Source organism: Crinia signifera, chromosome 5 (assembly GCF_055691185.1).
Source record: "Crinia signifera chromosome 5, ASM5569118v1, whole genome shotgun sequence".
Taxonomy (NCBI): Eukaryota; Metazoa; Chordata; class Amphibia; order Anura; family Myobatrachidae; genus Crinia; species Crinia signifera.
This window is the reverse complement of record NC_139221.1, coordinates 255398585-255419672: the sequence shown is the minus strand read 5'-3', so window position 1 is coordinate 255419672 and position 21088 is coordinate 255398585. Positions and strand designations below refer to the sequence as shown.

Genomic DNA, 21088 nt, shown 5'->3' with positions numbered 1-21088 from the left:
GAGCGTTGTGTGTTGAGCTAGGTGTCAGGGTCAGTGTCCTCCATTGAGAACACTGGTCTCAACCGATTAACAACCGGCATGCAGGTTATTAATCGCTGCTGGATTCAGACTGGCAGGGCCGCGCATTTAAATTTCTGTCTAGTCTACACACACTCAGCAATTTACATGCGTTCTCAGGCATTTTCTGAGCAATTTAGTAAAATCGCTCAGAAAATGCCTGAAAGTCGGACAATAACTCTACTTTAGCTCTCTTCGAGGTTTGATACATTTCCACCACCATTCTTAAGATTCTTGAGTTGAATGCAGAATTCAACACAGTTTTGGCTCGATTCAGTTTATGTAAAGGGCCTGGGTTAACCCTTTGAGTGCCAACATCTCTGTGTGAGATATGCAAAATATTGGCTCAAAATACCAGAGTCGCTCACATTTGTTATATAAATTCAAATCAAAATGTTGTGTAAAAAAATTAAATTTCCAATATAAGGAAAACATTACAGGTCATTATGTTAAAAAAAATGTTTTGCTTGTCAAATGTCACACCTATTTTGACAAATTCACCTGTCACTCAAAGGGTTAACAGATGACTCTGGATAGTCTTTAGCGTTTCTAGAGTAGGAGTTGATTGTTTTCCTCTCATCTGTAACATTTATGTATCTCATAAGGCGGCCTCACCAGTGCAGACTGCTGCTAGAAACAGAAGATTATGAGTCATTTATTGTGGTTTCATATTTCTTTCCAAATCAGGGAACACAGCACTAAACTGTGCAGCTTTATCTCACCTCACCCTTTTATGTGAAAACAAATGATAATGTGAGGCCAAGTCAAACTCGTGTCTTCTATAATAGTATGACATGTAGAGGAAGTATGCTTGAATCAAAACATCTCAGATTGTCTAATGAAGCCGGGCCATTATAGTAACAGTTGGTAACAGTTGGGATTAAATTCTGGGAGGGAAAGTCCATTACACAAACACTTTTAATCACCCGTAATAGGTTACAGTCTAAATGGTAGACACTGTTTAAAAGATTGTCAGTTGGTCGATACCAAAAGACAAAATGTTGACACAAGCAAAAAGGCCAATATGGAAATGGCCAACATATGAAAAGGTCTGCATACATTTTTGTAATGTTTTCTTGTCATTTTGTACATTTCATCATTTGGACCCTAAATCGATGTGCCCTTTCATGACTCACTTTGCTCGCTATGCTTTGGGACGTTATCATTAAGAGTCCACCTGGATGGTATTATATGAAATAAGTCTAAAAAATTGAAAGAAATCCAAAAATACGAATGTGGATATTTCCATGTGTTGACCATAGCCATATCAAACATGCTTGTGTATATAAGGGTATATACATAGCTGTGTATATTGGTGCTGTTTAGATTACCACTAAGCCACAAAATTAAATTGTTCAAATTTGAAAAATAAAAAAAATCAATAAAATAAAATCCCCCACACTACATTACAGCATCTCCCAAAGGGAGAGCATCACTATGGGATCATGATACAAGTCAAAAAGTTGAGGCATCATCGGTCCTACCGCTATGCATTAACTAATCCACATAGTGGGCCTGATTTAGATGTAGTTGGATCTGCTATCACTGCTGCTTCCTTGGACAAATAGTTTTGCCTTTGATTGCAGAGAACCAATTGTTCTCCATAGTCAATGGTAGAGTCTTGACAGTGTTTTGTTTTTTACTTAATGCCAGGTACGTTGCATAGCCCCCATCCCTGCGGCCCCTGAAACGAATGGTTTTAGACAATCGAGGTGAACCACAGATGGCACCATCAATGGTAAAGCCACTGGTTGCCATCCGTAGAATGGATTGTCCTAACAATATGCATTTAGTAAATGCGCTGAATTAAAATAAGTTTTGGCTTTTACTATTTCAGGTTAATCTCATTGTTAAAAAGGTTTTTATTCACTTTGGCACAGACCTGCGATCTAAAATTCCATGAGATGTGTCTTTGATAGCCAACAAAGTTTCATAAGCACAGGTTTTACCCACAGGCTTTAAAAACAAGATATGAGAGCTATTACCTTGTAATGATTTCTTGTGCTGCACTGTGTCAACATAACTGCTGAGTCTCAATGCGTTAACTTATGATCTCTGCAGAAAAGGACAATTATGGCTTCCAGTACAGAAATCAGCACTCGCTTCACAGTCAACGTCTCGAAATTGCAATCATAAAATCTGAGAATGTTATGGATTTCATTAACATTTTCCCTCTTGGACAATAACAGAAGTTCTCTAACATTTAAATACCACAGGCAAGAATGTCTTTCACAAAAACAGATGTGGAACCCACAGTTCTGATTGGCTCCAAACTGTTCAGCAATTGTTGGCTGTAAGTTTGTTTGTTATAGTTATGGTCTGTTTTTTTCCTCAAGGAGACATATGTTATAAAAGAGAAAAATAAGTCCAACTTTTCAGGTGTGTTGGCTTGCTGGTGATCAAAGGGGAAAGTCTAACTAATGGCACTCAATCTTAACCACTGTAATGTAATGTAAGGAATGTTATATGAATAAGAACAACCACCCCCCTTCCCCCAAGCATTTGTAAACCAGCTGTTTACTCTTTAATGTTTTATCTTTAATGTTTTATCTTTTATGAACAGAACCAATAAAGTGAATGATTAAAATGTATCATGTGCTGGGATTTTAAAAACTAAACTATGGCAATCAAGGGAAAATATTACTTTAATGTATAATATAATTTCTAGTAACTTAGACTATCCACAAATTGTGGATTACATTGTGAATTAAAAAGATTTATTTTGTGTTAATAAAACACAATATACATGCAAGGGTGTTGAGTGCAGCTGCTATGGGGCCTAGAGTTGAGAGTGGTCCGCTTTCCCTGTCAATGTTACAGGTGTTATGTTCATTTTTATTGGTGGTAAATGTATACAGTAGGGGCCCATACAAACTTTTTTGAGCCATATAGTTATGCCTCTCAAATTAAGCGGAAGGCATCATAATGTTGCATATTGTGAACTGGGGCTATTTAATGCGTCAAATTATGAAGTGGGGGCACAGAAATGTGGCATACTATAAGCTGGGGACACTATGTCATAATATGATTTAATCCATGTATATATGACTTTGCTACAGCAGGTGGAGCAGAATCTGTTGTAGATAATGATGCACCCTGGCTTATGCTGGGTACACACCAGGACGACTAGGGCCCGATCCCCTCAATCTAGATCCAATTCCGACCAATTGGATGTAGATTGTGTGGTGATTGGGCCCTTTTCTGTCCTGGTGCGGACCGATACCGATCCGATGCGCGGTCCCGCGGGTCGGTCGGTCGTTATTGAGATCCTATCTGCTGCAGGTAGGATCTCAATGACGACCATACAGCCGGGTGCGGGTCGCCATCAGATCATACCCGCTCACGGTGCACATCGTGAGCGGGTCGGGCCCCCCCGCGTCACCGTGAGCGGGTCGGACGAGACACTGACGACCCGCTCACGATGTGCATCGTGAGCGGGTCGCCCTGGTGTGTACCCTACATAAGAATTGTAATGCACAATCAGTGCTATCTTGTGAAACATCTGCTATAAGCTTACTTGTGTTTCCCATAGGATATTTAATTTGTTTGCCCAAGCAGCTATGGTGAACCATACAATATAATAAACTACGATTGGCCTGATTCACAATAGGTGTAAAAATTGACAAACAAACATTTGTATTCATCATAATGACCTGTAATGTTTACCTTATATAGGAAATATAATCTTTTTTTACACAATATGTTTTATTTGAAATGATAAAACAAATGTGAGCGACGCTGGCATTTAGCAGATTTTGTGAACATCTCTCACAGAGATGTTGGCATTCAAAGGGTTAAAGAAGGACTTTGCAAACCAACCAGAATCACACCCCCCCCCCCCCCCATGTTTCACCTGGAGGTCGTAGCTGTCATTTTTAGCTATTAAATAGACAACTACTTCAGAATGTGATTAAGCTTTATTACAGCTAAATAATGTTGTTTCAATTACATCAATTGTTAATAATAATGTAGAAGGGAAGACGATTAATTAGAGTTTCTTCTTAATTCAATAATGACATTTAAAAAACATACAATTTACTTTAATAAAGCTCCTAGGCTTTGCATTTTATCAATTAATGTTGTTTTGTTTTAAGTGAACTTTTCTCATATTAAATTCTAAAATATGTAATAGCTAATACTGTCCTAAGGGGAAGAAGCTGCCTAGTCCTCTGTGTACTCAGTTAAAACATACTTGCCTACTTTTGAAAACTAGTTTCAGGGAGATTATAGATGGTAGTAGAATTTTGCACAGAGCCCCATTGAGGGGGCGTGTCATGCTCCACCCAAAGGGCGTTTCCAGTTCCATATATGGAGAGATTGTGAAAAGAGATTGTGCACGTGGCCCCTAGAAGCGTGGGTGTGTACTGCTACATTTGAGAGGAATTTTTTTAAATTACTTATATCCAAATGCAGATGATCCCCAAAGCAGTTAGTAAGAGCTACTATACTTGCTAAAGTGCTGGGAAATGGTGCTGATGATTGAATGTAATTGTATCTATCTCTCATTCCTTTTTTAGCCAAAAATATAACAGTGTAATGTGGGCTAGGTGAAATGAGGGAAAATGAGGGAGATTGATGGAGTAATGAGGGAGAGAGGGAGATTGCTGTTATTTCAGGGAGTCTCCTGCAGAATGCAGGAGGGCAGGCAACTATGAGTAAAAATAAAAGAGATGCTTTTAATTGTAATTATAGTGTGCCAGTTTCTGAGTGCATGAAGACTGCAGGGTGAATCATTCTAGTTCATTAGATAGTAAGATAAGGAGTAATATTTTAGCACTGTCACATAGTGTTGCATATGTTTCTAGGTCCCCAAGATGGCTGATAAACTCATAATGTCCCATTACTCATGTTCCTATCACACACTGAAGAGTGTCCCTGTACAAAGCTCAGCTATCTCTCACGTTACCATTTTCAGCTGATTGCAGCCACTGCTTTTAGTGTTTCATTAAAGTGCCAATTTATCTTAGCCCAGAGCAGACCAAGCTGAAAAATGATCTGAGCTCCATAAAGCAACCCCATGCACTTTTTACCTTAAACTCGTATGCACAGAAGAGACAGATTACCGGGGGAGTCTATTTTATTTACTCTGACATTACAATAATGCAATTCTCCGTCAAACACAAAGCTAAAAGTTCACATCTATAGATCAGCGAAAACCAACAATCGATGGCTGACTGGCCATAGATTAAAGGAGAGAAAGGAAATCATATTGACATTTGGTAATAGCAGTCTCATTACAGTTATTACTTGGTTTTGTAAGAAGAAAAAAAAAAAGATATAATGTATTTGACCAGATTTTGTTGACAGCAACATTTAATAGTTCAAGGGTTGTGAGATCTTGGAAAAGTTTGCACTCGACAATTGTGATTGTTGTTGTGTATAATCTCTGTGGTGTGTAGCAAGCATTACAGTAACCCTGTAGGTAGTATGATAATATACAGATTTACAATATTAATGCAGTCGTTCCAAACATGGTGCACCAGATCCCGTGCAATTTGGCTTTTTTGCACCTTTTTTTAATTGAATGTGCTTATTGATCGTAATAAGATGCAACAAAGCCGCTTCATGAGACTACACTGATAATTCTGTTACAACACTTGTATATTTGTTTAGCCTGTATGCAAAGTGCTTCAACGCAGCAGGCCTAATTTTTTTTTCATGCCAAGTCCTGCTGCTCTTCGTATACAGATTCAGACTTTGGAAATCTCAAATTTCCGAATGACTAATATATGGAATAGAAATTATTCAACAATCATCTACAGTATATTTAGCTTATTTGACAAAGACCATACAGATAAAGGTCCTCAAGAGGGGGTAGAAGTGTAGGTTCTGATGCGTTTCATCCTGACACATCCACAGTTTCACCCAGACTTTCTCAATGGCTCCTTGGTTTTTAAATATTTACTAAATGTGTATATATTAAGTACTACACTATGGTCTGACAATGTATTTTGTTTCTTCTGAGACCTTTTCCACTCAAAGAATTATCCAGAAGAAATTGTGAACTGCAGTAAGACTTTGTACACTACGGGTTTCATAAACTACTACTTTGGGACATGTTTTTTCATGTTATGTTGACACCATCTACTAAATACAGGTCTGCGGGTATAATGCAATTAGTATTATTAACTAATTAGTGAAAGTACCAGTAAATTTGGAGGTTTGCTGACTACTCAAAAATAACAACTTAGCCCTTTGTTTTTGGAAACACCCAAGAGGCTTGTATTATGTTTAATAACCAAATAGGTATAAATATTTCTGGCAATTAGATCACTATTTTATAAAAAAAAAAAGCATGTTCTTACAATGGCTGATTAACTGAGTTATTTGAGGTATTATAGCAGGGCTATAGTGAAATGACATATAAATGTAATTAGTTACATTAGAGCAGTGATTCTCAACCTGGGGTACGAGTATGCTGCAAACCAGTTGGGGGTACTAGAAAAAAATATTGGTAATGTTGGAAGAAGAGGAAGAAGGCTCCCTATGGTGGAAGAAGTCTCCCATTGCCACTGAGATAAACCATGTGGTGTCACTTCCAGTTCCGTCTGCAGTGTCATCAGCGTCTCCTCATGCTTTTGCTCATCCAGCAATCCACTGGGAGCTACCTGTGCTGCCCTCAGACATCAGCGATATATGCCCATACTGACTCGGATGGAGAAAGCAGCAGCAGCATTAATCATACAGGCATTAGGAGACAGTACCCAGGAGACAGTACAAAGCCAGCGACCAGACACACGGGGATCCGATTCCTGACCGCACTCTACTCCTCCGCTACTCCTTAATATACATAAGAATATGCATACTGCTCACTTCCACTCCACTCGTAAGTACTGTTGATATTTCAAATTGAGGGGGTACTCATAAATGAAATGGTACAGGAGAGAAAACATTTTTTGGAACCTCTGCATTAGATGCTTTAGTCTGTTGTCAAAAACATGGATATACTCAGGACCATCTTAAAAAAAATTGGAGGCCCTGGGCAAAGCAATGCTGTGAGGCCCCTAACCAACCAATCAAGGAACCAATAAAAAAATCATAACAAGCCCATCCTGTGGTCCTGCGCTATCTCTCCACATGGTCCCTTACAATAAATGGCTGTCAGCACTCTGATTGGTGGATAGCTCCAGCAATCTACCAATCAGCATGCTGACAGCTACTAACTGTCTGGCTGCAGGCAGGGTGGCAGGTCGAGAACTCTGTCTTGCCGCTCTGATTATGTGACTACCACCACCCCTGCTCAAAGGCCCCTTGAATTGTGAGACCCCCAGGGCAGTTTCCCCAGTGTGCTTGTACTTTAAGATTGCCATGGATGTACTTTTGTATTTATGCTTTCCAGATTTGAGGAAAGATTATAAAGGTGAGAATTTTAGAGGCTTGCAGGGTACTGTTGTTTCCTCATCTCTCCACTGGTAAAACTGATAATTATTACTTACATGGGAAATTTTTTTATGGTACTTAATAGTAGGCAGCAAGGCGCTTAGGGTGTGTAATCGGTGGTGCTGCTGCACGGAGGACAGGGCACTGACCCTGCCCTATGGGACCTACAAGTGACTCACAGGGTGCCATGGCAGACTTTAAGATGGGTAGTAGAAAGTAAGGAGTATCAAAAGCAGCCTACAGAAGTTAAAATGTTAATTCAGCCATTCATGCTTTGTATGAATTGTTGTCATTTGCCATAACTGGACAACCTAGAACACTATTGTGGCTGAACTTGTGCTCACATCTGTTCCTCTAATAAGCCGAAGTGACTATGTACAACACAAACAGCACTATCTATATTTGTTTTTGCATTTAAATCAACTTGTATTAGCAAACTTCAGAAGAAAAGTACTTTTATTCAGAATATTTAGTATAAAAGTCCCTTTCAGAGATGAAAGTAGAATAAACATCTGATAACATATGTTATAGCCAGCTGCTTGTTTATGGTTTATCACTTTGTTCTATTTTGTTTAAGAAGTAAATTCTATTTTCTTACGTGTCATCTGCTGTTACCGTGGCAACCAGGTTATTTTGCATTCTGAGGGGCTGTATACATTACTTACTCTGGAAATTGAGAGCCCAACGATACTATTTAAGAGGAAAAATATCATTTATACAGTTTCATCTATACTTAGTAAATACATTGCCCTAAGCAGGATATTTAGACCAAAACTGCCATTATATACAGTGAGGACGATGTTATCAACAGGCTGACATATCATGTACTTTCATCAGCAAGGATAATATATGTTATTTTGGAGTGCCATAAAAAGGGTGCATTATTTCCTATAATAGCATACCCAATTTTCTAATAAGGACACTGTCAGATAATTAAAAATGTATCTATTATTTCACAAATGGCCCAATTAAATTTGAAAGAATGTATATATAAAAAACAGAAGTACTCCTATACTTGAGAAATGTTTTGGCAACTAGAGTCATTGTATTCCATTGATTGCTATTATACTTGTATTCAATGCAGGGTCATGACTTTTGGGCTGGCCCGACAGCCGTGACCCTATCCTGTTCTTGGACGGCTTGATGCTGAATCATCAGGCTGGAAAGGGGGCATGGTCGCGAGATGCATCTGGAAATCGCAGAGTTGCGGCCGGGAGCTTGACAATTCCCGGCCGTTCTCGGCAGAACGAGCCCGACTGCTTTTAAAGTCGGGCACGTTCTTCCGAGATCCCTGTTCAATGCTGTCGGGGAAGATAGCATTGAATAGGGCCCCACCACTATTTCCTCTGTCGGGAACATCGGCGGGAGATTGAATACCCCCTTAGTGCCTGAATCTTGAGAGATGGACACAAATGCTGTCAGAGCTGCAATCCATAAGCAGCAGTTAAGCGAAAATACACAAAGGCCGCAGCTACCATGATTTGTACTGAGATGTCTAGAGTGCTGGCGTCTCAGATCCACCATTTGTGCTTGAAAAGGAAACCATCGGACACTGACTGGTTGATGACTGACCTTCTAAGTCATCATATGGTCCCATAGCAGTTCAGTTGCAACTAAGACACTGGAACTATTTTTACTATATACTGGATCGCAGTTGTGCCTACATTTCATTTGCCAATTTCCCCCCCAATGCCACCCACAATAGCTTCCTAACTGTGTGACTTAAGATCCTTAATCAAATAAATAAATAAATAAATAAATACAAATGAAAAAACAGTAAACATCTTTTACTATTTTTTCATAAATATGAATAATAACTAACAAAAAAGACTTAGGAACGTATTTATTAAAGCCTCTTAAGCCTTAAATCCTTCTAAAACTGTGGTTTAATTGGAAAATCACAATATTGCTTAATAGGGCTAATTAACAATACTGTAAAGCAAGAGATGTAAAACATTTCTTGGGTTCAGCGCTAAAACAATTGCAGTAGCCATCCTAATAGCTCTCTATGGTGATGGCAAAAACGTCCCAACTACTGGACTTTGGGACCTTGCGCGCCAGAGGCACCTTTTTTAAATCCCCGTATTACTTAATTTGTGATTGATGTGGGCAGCGTCGATAACAGATGAAAATTAGCTAGGGAAAGAGGCAAAGGATAATTTCAAGTATCTTATTCCCTCATATTTTACTTATAATTTGTGGAACAAGAGGAAGTAGAAATAAATGGTATATATCCCTTTAAAAAGCACATTTGATGCTCTAAAAATAAAACCTGTTTTTATTTCTCCCATCACGCAGGCCGGGAATTTGTTTCATGTCTATCTTCACTCTGTTGTGCAGCAATGAGTTGGCCGAGGACTGAGATAAAGTGGCAGATGCTGACAGTGAGGAATAATTTCATAAATAAGAAACACACGTCGCTCGATTCCAACGCATCCCACATTTTCCCATGCACATCTCCCAGACTTTCTGAGTGAGTAATTGTTGCTGAATCCCATGTTATCTCGCAAAGACAGATCACATTTTTTTTTGTCTGCAGAACTGCTGCCGTAAAATGTATAAAGGGTTGGAAGATCCACTGATTGTCCATCCATTATTCATCACATTCATTTTAGCAGGACGGTGTTTACACTTTTGCTATGATGTGGTTTCTCGAGTGTTTCATTGCGCATCCGAGCTCTCTCTGAAGATATACGTCGGAACGTCAGTCCTGATTCCTCATCTCCCTAACTACTTGTTCAGCTGTCATTTTAGATGTACACCATCTTGGACATATGCGTTCAATTTTTATGCCTCCTTATTATTAATAGTGGGGTTGGTAAAATGTAGTGAAATACATTTTCATTAAGATATCATAAGCCGCACAGGAAATATGTTCATTGTAGGAGTAGCAAAGCTAGGTAACCAGGATGGATGTCCAAGAAGTATAAAAGCCAGGTAACCAGGGAGAGAGGAATGTCCAAGATGTATCAAAACCAGGTAACCAGGAAGAGAGGGATGTCCAAGATGAATCAAAGCCAGGTTAAGAGGAAGAGGGGTATGTCTGTGTTAAAAGAGGAGTGATTTACTGCACATACTAGAGTCTTCTTGTTCCCCATGGAGCCTTCATGCTCTACCCCAAGAAGGCCTATAATATCTCTGAGCATGTGCAGGGCTTATCTTGAAACTGAGTCAGATTGTGTATAGTGGTACGGTGGGAGACAGTGCTATAACACTGTTCCAGCTTTATGCACCACTATACACTTGCAGTATACACTCATCGGCTGGTGAGCTGTATGAAACCCCACTCCATTCCATCACCATTGTACATGTAACAGTAAAGACCGATGTACCTGCTATCTATCAAAAACCAACATCACTATTTAAGTAACTGGACTGTTCATAATTCATTCTCTGGGAGAGGGATGTCTGAGAAGAAATTGAGTCTGGTTAGAAGGACGAAACGATGTCCAGGACCTAAGATGTACTGTTTTTAGTTCAGTGAAAGTACAAATGAACTAAAGTTGTATTAATGAATGTAATAAAGTTGTATTACTGATGTATGCCCGCTTTCCAGTTCAATATATATGCCATAGTATCTGGTTACAAAGAACTCCTGTTTAAATGGGTCATTATTTCGATTATCTAATCATTATAAGTACATATACCATAAAGTAACAATTGTGTAACAAAACACAACACACACACCGAATCTTAGGAGCCATAAATAGATTTCTCTCTTTCTAAATTCAAACATACAGAAGTTGCAACATTTTTGTATAAAGTACTATTTCCTCACAGTAGTAACTGTAGCAGTTCAAAGGTCAGATTGTTTTCCCACAAAAAAGCATTGTTCGGTTGTCAGAAATATTCCCAGTGAATGTCGCATCCATTATATAGAAAAGTATGACAGAAGTAAGCTTTATTGACTGTTCTCTATTCTAAAGTTCATAGGAAGTATTCTGGAATTTTAGCGCAGGTTGAACTAATGAAATCTAATTGCTACGAGATACATAAAAGATTAATGCTCTGAATTCCTTAGTCGTGTCTGCTGAACTTTAGACTTCTTGAAATACATAACACAAATTAGAGAATCATTATAAAGGCAAGTGACATCCTTAGGGCTTTTCTAAATCTGAGCAGTCCAGTTCAGATTTTGCAATTATTTGTAAAGTTGTAGCTTTGAAGATACCGTATGCTCTTCTTAAAGATGATCTGCAATCTAGTAAAGACCGCTATTCCCCAACGTGTGTGGTGCGGGATGGGGTGTGAAGTCAACGGGGTAGGCTTACGAGCATGAGTCCCTTTATTTGGTCTAAACAGTTCTTTCTACATTGCCTCCAATCCCTTACCTTGCCGACAGGTTTAGTGTTAGCCTGCAATTCGGGATAGGCTTCAAATAGGATTGAGTTTAGGGCCTCCTGCTCTCTGGTGGTGCAGAAGACTCTGGCATTGTACCAGAGTCTACTGCGTAATGCGCAGGCTACCGGGAACATCCCGCCCATGCGGTATTCCCAGTCACTTCTATATTCCAGTGTTAATTACAGCCAGCGGAATGATGAGTAAAATAAGACAGGTGCAGGGTGTGTGGCCCCCCTGCACCTGGGGCCCCTGTGCACCACAAAGCTTGCACCCATTATAGATATGTCAGTAGTTTGGGGCCAGGATGTAAACAGGGTGAGGGTAAAGCACTGTATACAGGGGGTGACCCGGCAATTTAGCTAAGTGACATGCTTAAGTGCGATCGCTCAGCACACATTGCTGGTGTCCGGCGATGCACCCACAATGCTTTGTGCTGAGCGATCATGCTGAGATGGGCTTTGCCTATTTTTAATAGGCAAAGCCCTGGGATCTAGGGAAAGCCAGAGCAAGCACTGGCTTTTCTTGTGGACGATATCGATGCGTGGGACCACGCATCACCATCCCTACAGGGCATACATATGAAGCGATCAGTGTTCCATTTCTAAACAATCTAGTCAGATCGCTTACAAAAGGGTCTGGAATCGCCCCGTGTGTATGCTGCTTTAGGGTTAGGTGGCAGTTAGGTTAGGTTTAAGCTAAAATATAATTGTCAACATTCTGACTGTAAACATTCACAGTGCTGACATACTGAAAATGTCGACAATGTGAATGTTGACATCATGATTGTCTACATTCAGACCACAGTAATATGTTGTGTCGACATCTCTTACTATACCCAAATGACAATAAATATTACCCAATGTATTATGGCATGTTAACAATCCAAGATTTCCCAAGTAAATAATGCCAATTTCCTAATGTTGTTAGAAGCCATATCCCACAGTTAAAGCAAACTTGAATGATGAGCTTTACCATCTGCACATTCGCGGACTGTGTGCCATGATTGCACAGTAGTATCCTGCAGTGATAATCACGAATGAAGCAGCCAAAGACTTCAATACTGGGAAAGTGTTTTGGATGGGATAGCCTTTTTTCTGAAAGCACTGTCCCGATAGCTCCATGACATCACAGCTAATACATTTATTAAATAGTAAATATGCATATATATCATTGTTATTTTTAGTTTGCCAGTTCATTTTTTCACAACAAAAAATATTCGTTGTCTCATCATCATAGGAATTCATGCACAGAAACAATAGCAGCGGTTTAAGAGAACCCTGAAATGCATTTTGGATCAGCTTGAAATTGAGCTGGTGGCCACAAACAGCCCGCAAAAAATAACTAATTTCATAGGAAACATCAATAATATATAAAGCCCAGCTCAGATTTATTATCTATGCTGACAGTTTGCAAAGATATTGCTGTAATAATGCCACAGCAGGGAACACCTAAATTAAAAATGTTAATTAAAATATCTCTTGCATCTCCTGTATCACGCATATGATGTAATATGCAAATATCTCGCTGTAATTGCCTGGCACATAGCCTCTCAGCAGGCTCTGACACTTTGTATCCAGCAAAAATATCCTTTGTGCAAGCTTTGAGGTTTCAGCAGGTTTTTGTAGGATGCAAACAAAGTTTCTTGATCCTGTGTGATTGAAAATTTTTCCCGCATATGAACGATGCCAATAGTATTTAATCATATGCATATTATACATTGTCAATTGTTGGTAATGTCATGGTCCGACAAACAGAAAAATAGGATCATTGGGCAGCACGGGCGGTGTAATGGTTAACATTACTGCCTTACAGCACTGGGGTTCAATTCCCACCATGGCCCTAACTGTGTGGAGTTTGTATATTCTTCCCATGCTTGCGTGAGTTTACTCCGGGTACTCTAGTTTCCTCCCACAATCCAAACATATACTGGTTGGTTAATTGGCTACCAATTAAATGAACCCTAGAATGAATGTGTACATGCAGTAGGAAATACAAATTGTAAGCTCCACTGGGTGAATGTTCAAATATTCTCTGTAAAGCGCTGCGGAATATGTGTGCGCTATATAAATAACTGGTAATAATAAAATAAGAATAAATCACTAGTTGTGCTATACAAAAAATTGTCAGCATGATGGAAGTTGTAGAAAGTTCATCAAAGTTAACAAACATATTCTTAGAACCTTTGTGAGGCAGTGTTCCACCTGTAGGCTAAATATATAGTTGCATTTTATTGCCTGTTTCAGTTTTAGTAATCAGAGGTGACATTTTCACCCGCATCTATTAAGCAGAGTAATTTTCTACGTAACTCTTTATGGCAGTAAAAGGCACCAGAGTACAATGACAGAGAAGCAGCGGCAGCATCCTGTACTGGCTGTACTCCAATCCTCTAATGAACCAGGGACTTTATCGCTGTTTCTCAAACTATGTAGAAAGGTTCTCAAAGAACTGTAAACCCTAACATGGCAGCCTAGGTGATGTGACAAATCAGCAAGTAGCATTACAGATATTTCTATGCATTCCCATACCTCCCAACTTCTTCCGATGTGAAATAGGGACACTCGTGTGGTGGAGCCCGAAAAGGGGGCGTTACCTATGCTCAGGAGGATGCTGCATATGCAAATGAGCCACCATTAGGCCAACATCCCCCCCTCCCCCCCGGGTTCCTGATCTGGTGCCATCAGAACCCCTGCACCAGAATATTGACATCGAATAATGACAATAGAATCTCCACAACCAGTATCCCGAACATAAGTATGTCAGGGTGGGTTAGGGTCCAGCCAGGGACAAAGACGGGGATGGGGGTAGGTTTAGGCCCTAGGGGGGAACTTTGGGTTAGGCTGTGGGAGTGGGTAGGTTAGGGTTAGGCTGCGGGGAGGGAGAGTTAGATTTAGGCACTTAGAAGGGGGATTAGAGTTAGGCTGTGGGGCAAAGAGGTTGCGTTTAGGCGATGGGGTGCCGGGTTTAAGGTTAGGCTCTAGCATGGAGGGTTTGTGTAATTCTGTGGAGGGGTGGGGTGGGTAGTGGGTCAGGTCACTTTTAAAGCCCCTGTCAGGATCCTCCATATTTGACCGACATCAGGAATTTTAAAAGTAACTGAAGTTTGCAACTGTTTATCTGTTTCCATTATAATAGCTTATCTCTTCCTCTAATATTATTTATTTGTATACACCACAGCATACCTGTATCCATTCTTTAACTGTGTCCTCACCGGGTGTCCATCCATTCTCATTATAGTTCAGTCTTGACCTCTCTGAAGACCAGTTGGTGCTATACTGCGAGGACACTGTGATTTGATCCGAAGTGATTTCACCAGATTCCATTCCTAGGGGTTCCTTGCACTCAAAATCTTAAAAACAATAAAAACGTATAAGGTCAGCTACGTATATAGCATAGTAATAGTTCACATTTCTGCTGCTACTGTTCTTCGGTAGCTCTGTATCTCATTTATATTGTGGATGTCAGGTTTGTCCAACATGATACCCTTATCTACCAGAAGTTTAAAGTAATATATGACTTGGTTTCTGTGTAATTGGAGGTCACATAGGAGAGCTTTGAAGCTAACTGGCTTGCTATTAATGCTATTACACATTCTAACCCTACTCATTGCAAGGAAGCCAGGACATTGCTCTTCCATGACAGTGGAACGGAACTGCCAAAGACAGCATAATCTTTTCCAGTTGTCTTGACCATGTTATTCAGAAGTAACAGAACTAAAACTTAACCTGCATCAATTAATCACAGAGGCCCAATCACCCACTGGTACATTTGTTATGATTGAAAGGTCTTATGTTCCGCCCCCACAGGGCATTTCCAGATTTTATGTCCTTTTTTCAAAGGCTGGCTAAAAAAAAAAATCTATAAATATTTCTATAGTTCTGATCTAGATCAATGAAGCAGTCAGAGCACCATGCCTAGATTATTGCGTAAATGATTGCATGGTCAACTAATGGAGTATCATGTATCATGTCAATTTATCTACAGTTAAACTGATGTTTCATTTATATATGAGTATGAATGTTGTTCTGGGTCTGTATTCACTCACTGCCATAGAGATGAACTTGCCTAGGGTGTCACCATTCTTGTAGCAACGGAGAGAGTATTTTAATCGCATATTTTGGCACTTTATCCATGATTCTGTCATTATGGGAGAAATTTACTAAGATGGATTTCACACTGGATATTGCTATGGGCAACCAATCAGATACTATCTATTATCTTCTAGAAGGTGCTAAATAAACTAGAAGTAGATTCTGATTGGTTGCCCATAGCAACATCCCATGTGAAATACAGTAGAACTCCCATCTTAGTAAATGTCCCCCCTATGGCTGCATCAGTTTCACACTTAATGACCTATTTATCTTTATGGCAAATTACAGTTGATAACAACCATTCCTTCTTTCCATGATTTGCAATGTGAACAAGGGCGTAACTACCATAGGTGCAAGGAGTGCAGCTGCTATGGGGCCCAGAGCTGAAGGGGGCCCATCTTTGCTGTCTTACTAATATGTTTTACATACATTTTTCACCATAAGCTGCTAAATAGGGGGCCCTTACAAACTTTTGCTATGGGGCCTACTAATATCTAGGTACGCCTCTGAATGTGAATAACATTTGGAACATTTTTCATTGTTCCAGAGCTGGGACAGTGCTTGCAAAAGGCTGCTGGTCTGGCGAATGTTAAAAGATCCTTTCCTAGATATTGACAGCGTCTACTGTGTTACTGTGTATGTGCGACCTTAGGTCAAGTGTGCGCATGGTAAGAGCCAATAGGAGAGTTGGTGCTTGTTTTTAAGCTTCATAAATAGTATAATGATAACACACACTGTAACCATATGGACATATCTGCATGTCTGCTGGAATGCTAAATAGGTAGATATGTGTAAATTAAACACAAGGTTATCAGAGGGGGATGCAGTCATTAGGTCTACAACAACTAGGTAGACAAGCATTGGGTCGACACCACTAGGTCGACATGCAGCAAGGTCGACATGGGTTAAGGTCGACATGGGTCAAGGTCGACATGGATCTAGGTCGACATGGGTGTAGGTCGACATGACAACAGGTGGACAAAGGCATTAGGTCGACATGGGCTAGGTTGACAGTCAAAAGGTCGACATGGGTTTTTTCATGGTGACCTAAACCAAATTATTCCTTTTGTGAGATGAAAGATGCCATAACAGAAAGTGAAAGCAATCTTTGCAAGGACACTGATCTGTTTTGGGTGGGGTGGAGAGTTTGTGGGCTGGATCAAAGTGAAAGTTTGTCACAGATCAAAGTTAAAGTAAAAACTGTCACATCTCAAAGTGAAAGTACATAGTAGGGATGGCCATCGTTGCCTTTGCCATGGATGGTTGCCACTGATGGCAAAAGTGCAACTGGCCATCGATAGTGTATTACTATGCAATGGATGACCATCTATATTTTTACATATAGATGGTCATCCATTTTCTGTGGCCTGTGGGCCAATCAAAATACGGGTGCGGGGCTTCGTGGGTGTCGGGGGCGGGGCTATGTTCCGTGTCGTGGCCCCTTGAAAAAAAAAAAAAAAAAAAAAACTATTCATTTAAGCTTGACATTGATCGTGGGAAACCATCTGGTTCTCCCACATCGATGGCAAAACTATTCGACATCGGCCATAAACCATCGATGATTTCTTATCATTGATGGTCGATGGCCATCTCTAGTACATTGCAGAAACAGCCATTTTGACAGGCTTTTAAGTAGTAGATCACATAATGGCTCTGTCAAATTCAGCACTGCCAGAAAGTGAAAAAGGTCTGAAGCATCCAGCCAAACATTTGGTGAAAATTGCATTTACAAGACAAGCGTGAGACATCTGAAAGATGACTGTCTCTTTAACTAGCGAATAGATGTTCTTGCCTGTTGGTTAATGCATGCTGTACTGCTTGTTTTCTATGTCTCTAGTTCTTGAGGATATCTGATTTATTTAGAAGTGTATTTAATGTTTTATGTTACTGGCTATGCACTAGACTACGTAATGAATTCATAGTTACAGTAGCTACATGATGCAGTTCTGACCTTCTTCTGCGTTGCTTGGTAAGACTGTGTAATTTGCAGAGAATCCTTCCTTTGCGATTGCATTGTCCGTGTGAAAGTACATGGAGAGTATTCCAGTTGAGGAACGAATACGTCCCGGAGTGTTCTGACCACAATAACGCCCAATGTGGGGACCCACTGTCAGAAAGAAAAAAAAAAACCAGATTAATTAGCAAAAAATTATCAGCTCTCTGTCTCAAAGAAATATCACCCCCCCCCCCTTTGTTTAACAAGAGGCTTGAATATAAAATCAATGATTTGTCTGACTTGAATATATTCCTATGCAATTGTCACACCAGATTGCATAAATATTAACGTTGATTTGCAATTATTTGATTGCAGAGCAGACCGTCTTCACATCTGTGACATACGGACACATTACTCTGCCATGTACAGTATTGTAGCTGTTATGGAACTACAACTGGCAGTATATTCTGGTAGTTGTAGTCTAGTTCCATTACAGGTTCCATAACAGATTCAGGAAGATGTATGAATCAGTGATAAGTGAGCCAGAGGAGAAGTGACCCATGGCAACCAATCAGCACTGAAGTAACATCTATAATTTGTGTAATATAAAATTATACAGAGCAGCTGATTGGTTGACAGGGACCACTTCCTTTCTTTGCTCACTCCTCCCTTATCACTGCTCAATACATCTACCCCCGCAATCTATTATCTTCTAAAAGGTGCTAAATAAATTAGAAAATCTGATTGGTTGATATGGACAACATTCCATCTTCACTTATAGAACTCCCATCTTATTAAATTTACCCTGATGTGAGTGATAGTTTCACAAAACAGAGGTGTATCTCCTCCATTTTGTGGGAGTGCCGAGGCCAAGGTCTGCATTCCTGGCTGCATTCATGGCATAGGTTCCAGCAGCCATCCTAAAACACCTGGGTTTTTAATTTTGTATATGTGTACAATACATACAGTATACATGGAGCATTAATTAAGCTTTGTCTGCAGTCAAACAAGCAAATCATGTGATTTCCTCTAAGCGTAGCCATGCAACAACATAAAACGTAACCCTCCGTCGTATACATGTTCAGGCAATCATACAAATACTGTTCTCTTTATTTCTTGCAAGACTTGTCAAGCATCACTGGTTAGTAGACAGTATAATAAGCAGTAATTAAATCCTCTATGTATACAAATTACAGGGTAACACGTGAACGCTATGCTATCATCATGTGTTTTAATCAGAAGGTCTGCGTACGGACCGCATTTGAAATAAATATTTTATATTGAATTTACATTTAAATATCGGGTACAAATTGATAACATTACAACAAAACTAGGCAACTTAAACAGGATACTTTTACAAAGATAACGATATAAAACAACATAAAACTACAGACAAATGTAGACATAATATAGAAATAACTAAGAGAATAAATAACAAATAGAAATACAATTTTCATTATGAATAGAACTGATGGATAAAAAAAGATGAATGGACGAAATGAAAACGACATTAATTAAAAACATTAATTATCAAGTGGCTATCCTTTACTTTTTAATTAATTTCTGTTGCAGATAAATGAAGTTTTTTTTATTTTATTTTTCTCATCCGAGAAGAAAAGCATTCTGGCCTTGTAAGAAGCAATAGTCCACTGAACTCAGGTGCCTTCTCTGATGCGTACACAAGTTGGCCATTGAATGGGAAACAGAGGGACTTTGTTGGTTTGGAAGATGTGATTGAGTCTGTGTATGACTCACTGGCTTATAATTTTAAAGGATTTATTTGGGATGTCTACATTGAGTTTGTCTGGATTTTGCCCCCTGGACATCTTAGTGCTTTTCTCTCTGCGATTATTGTTTAGTCAGGAGTCAGCAGTACAAGATCATACAAAGAAGTATTGAATTTCTTTGCACGGGCATTCCCCAGCTAGGTAATACAGTATTGATCTGCAGAGAGCTGGATAAAAGCACAAATTATTAATCTGTCTTACAAATATGTACAAAAATATACTATCATGCTATTTCCAAAATGACAGCAATTAATGCACACAATAGCATAAATATCATACTATTATTAAAAAGTGGGGGCTCCTGGTTCTTCTGCTGAATATCTTAAATGGCTCGATTATTGCATGTTTTCTAGAAACAACATAATTCCTAATGTTGCAGGACATATTGAATCTATGAACCATGGCAAATTATCCACTTAGATTCCTAATGTATCTATTATTAACGCATATAATTAACCGTTGCCCAAATGTCTAGTCAACACGAGATGAGAGGAAGTGATTAAACTCAGCTTCTCTCCCTGTAGCTAATTCTATACATATATTTATATGACCTTTCACTTTTCAATTTATTGAAAACATCCCAGTTTAAATAAACCATATACTGTCAAATCAAGAGAAACTAAATGGAGATTTCAAAGGACTGCCTGCAGATAATGGGGGCTATTTCCGATGGGGCAAATAGCGGCGGGCGCCTATTCAATGCAGTCTTTCCCGGCAGCCTTGAAGAGGCGTTTTGGCAGAACGGACCCAACTTTAAAAGCAGTTGGGCCCGTTTTGCCGAGAACCTCCGTGGATTGTTGAGATAATGGGCGTATCTTGAGAATCCACATCCGTTTCTGCGGACACGCCCTATTTTCACCGATCGGAAAGGAAAACGGTAAAGTGAATCGGACCCGGAGATTGAATACCGCCGGCGCCTATGCAGTAATAATATAAGCTATATATGGTCAATATGATTTTCTCTTCAGATGATAAATAAAGTAACCATTCTTGCTGTCTTCACTGATGACCAACATTGGCCATGACAATAAAAAAAAATGGATCACATATTGTAATAGTGCCACGAGGTGGAACCCAGGGATGTTTTGAGTGGTGCTCAGAGGATACAATCCTCTCCTACTTTGCACACTGGACTACTCCAGCCCTCCTGTTTCACCTCTTTTTCCCATAGAGGAGACCTATTCAGCACATAAGGCCCTCTCCACAGTGAAGTGTGGCCTGCATACTCTGTGCAGCCTGGGCCTCTGGTGAGTGATCTCAATACAATACAATAATAGTACACATTGTCTTCCATGTCTGGAAAGCCGTTAAAATTATTAGTACCCATGTATTACTTTTGTAAATATTTGCATATGTTGTAATGGTGGTGGCACCACAAATAACATTTACATATAAAAAGCTTGGAGACGACGCTGCCTCCACCCTATAGTGTGTACGTTCGACCCGAGTTGACCTAGCAACAACCCGGGATCAGGTTGGGTTATTTTTACGATGTGAAA

At 39.6% G+C, this 21088-nt stretch overlaps 1 protein-coding gene across 1 annotated transcript in view; it reads right to left on the bottom strand.

Annotated features, from left to right (window-relative positions):
* The window catches only part of NRP1 (neuropilin 1), a 159519-nt gene that overhangs the window by 64433 nt on the left and 73998 nt on the right, over window positions 1-21088 (bottom strand). The window contains exons 6-7 of the mRNA XM_083188848.1: window positions 17818-17973; window positions 14958-15124 (exon numbers count right to left, since the gene is read on the bottom strand). Of these exons, the coding sequence (XP_083044974.1) occupies window positions 14958-15124; window positions 17818-17973 (323 nt within the window). The remainder of the gene's footprint in view (window positions 1-14957; window positions 15125-17817; window positions 17974-21088) is intronic.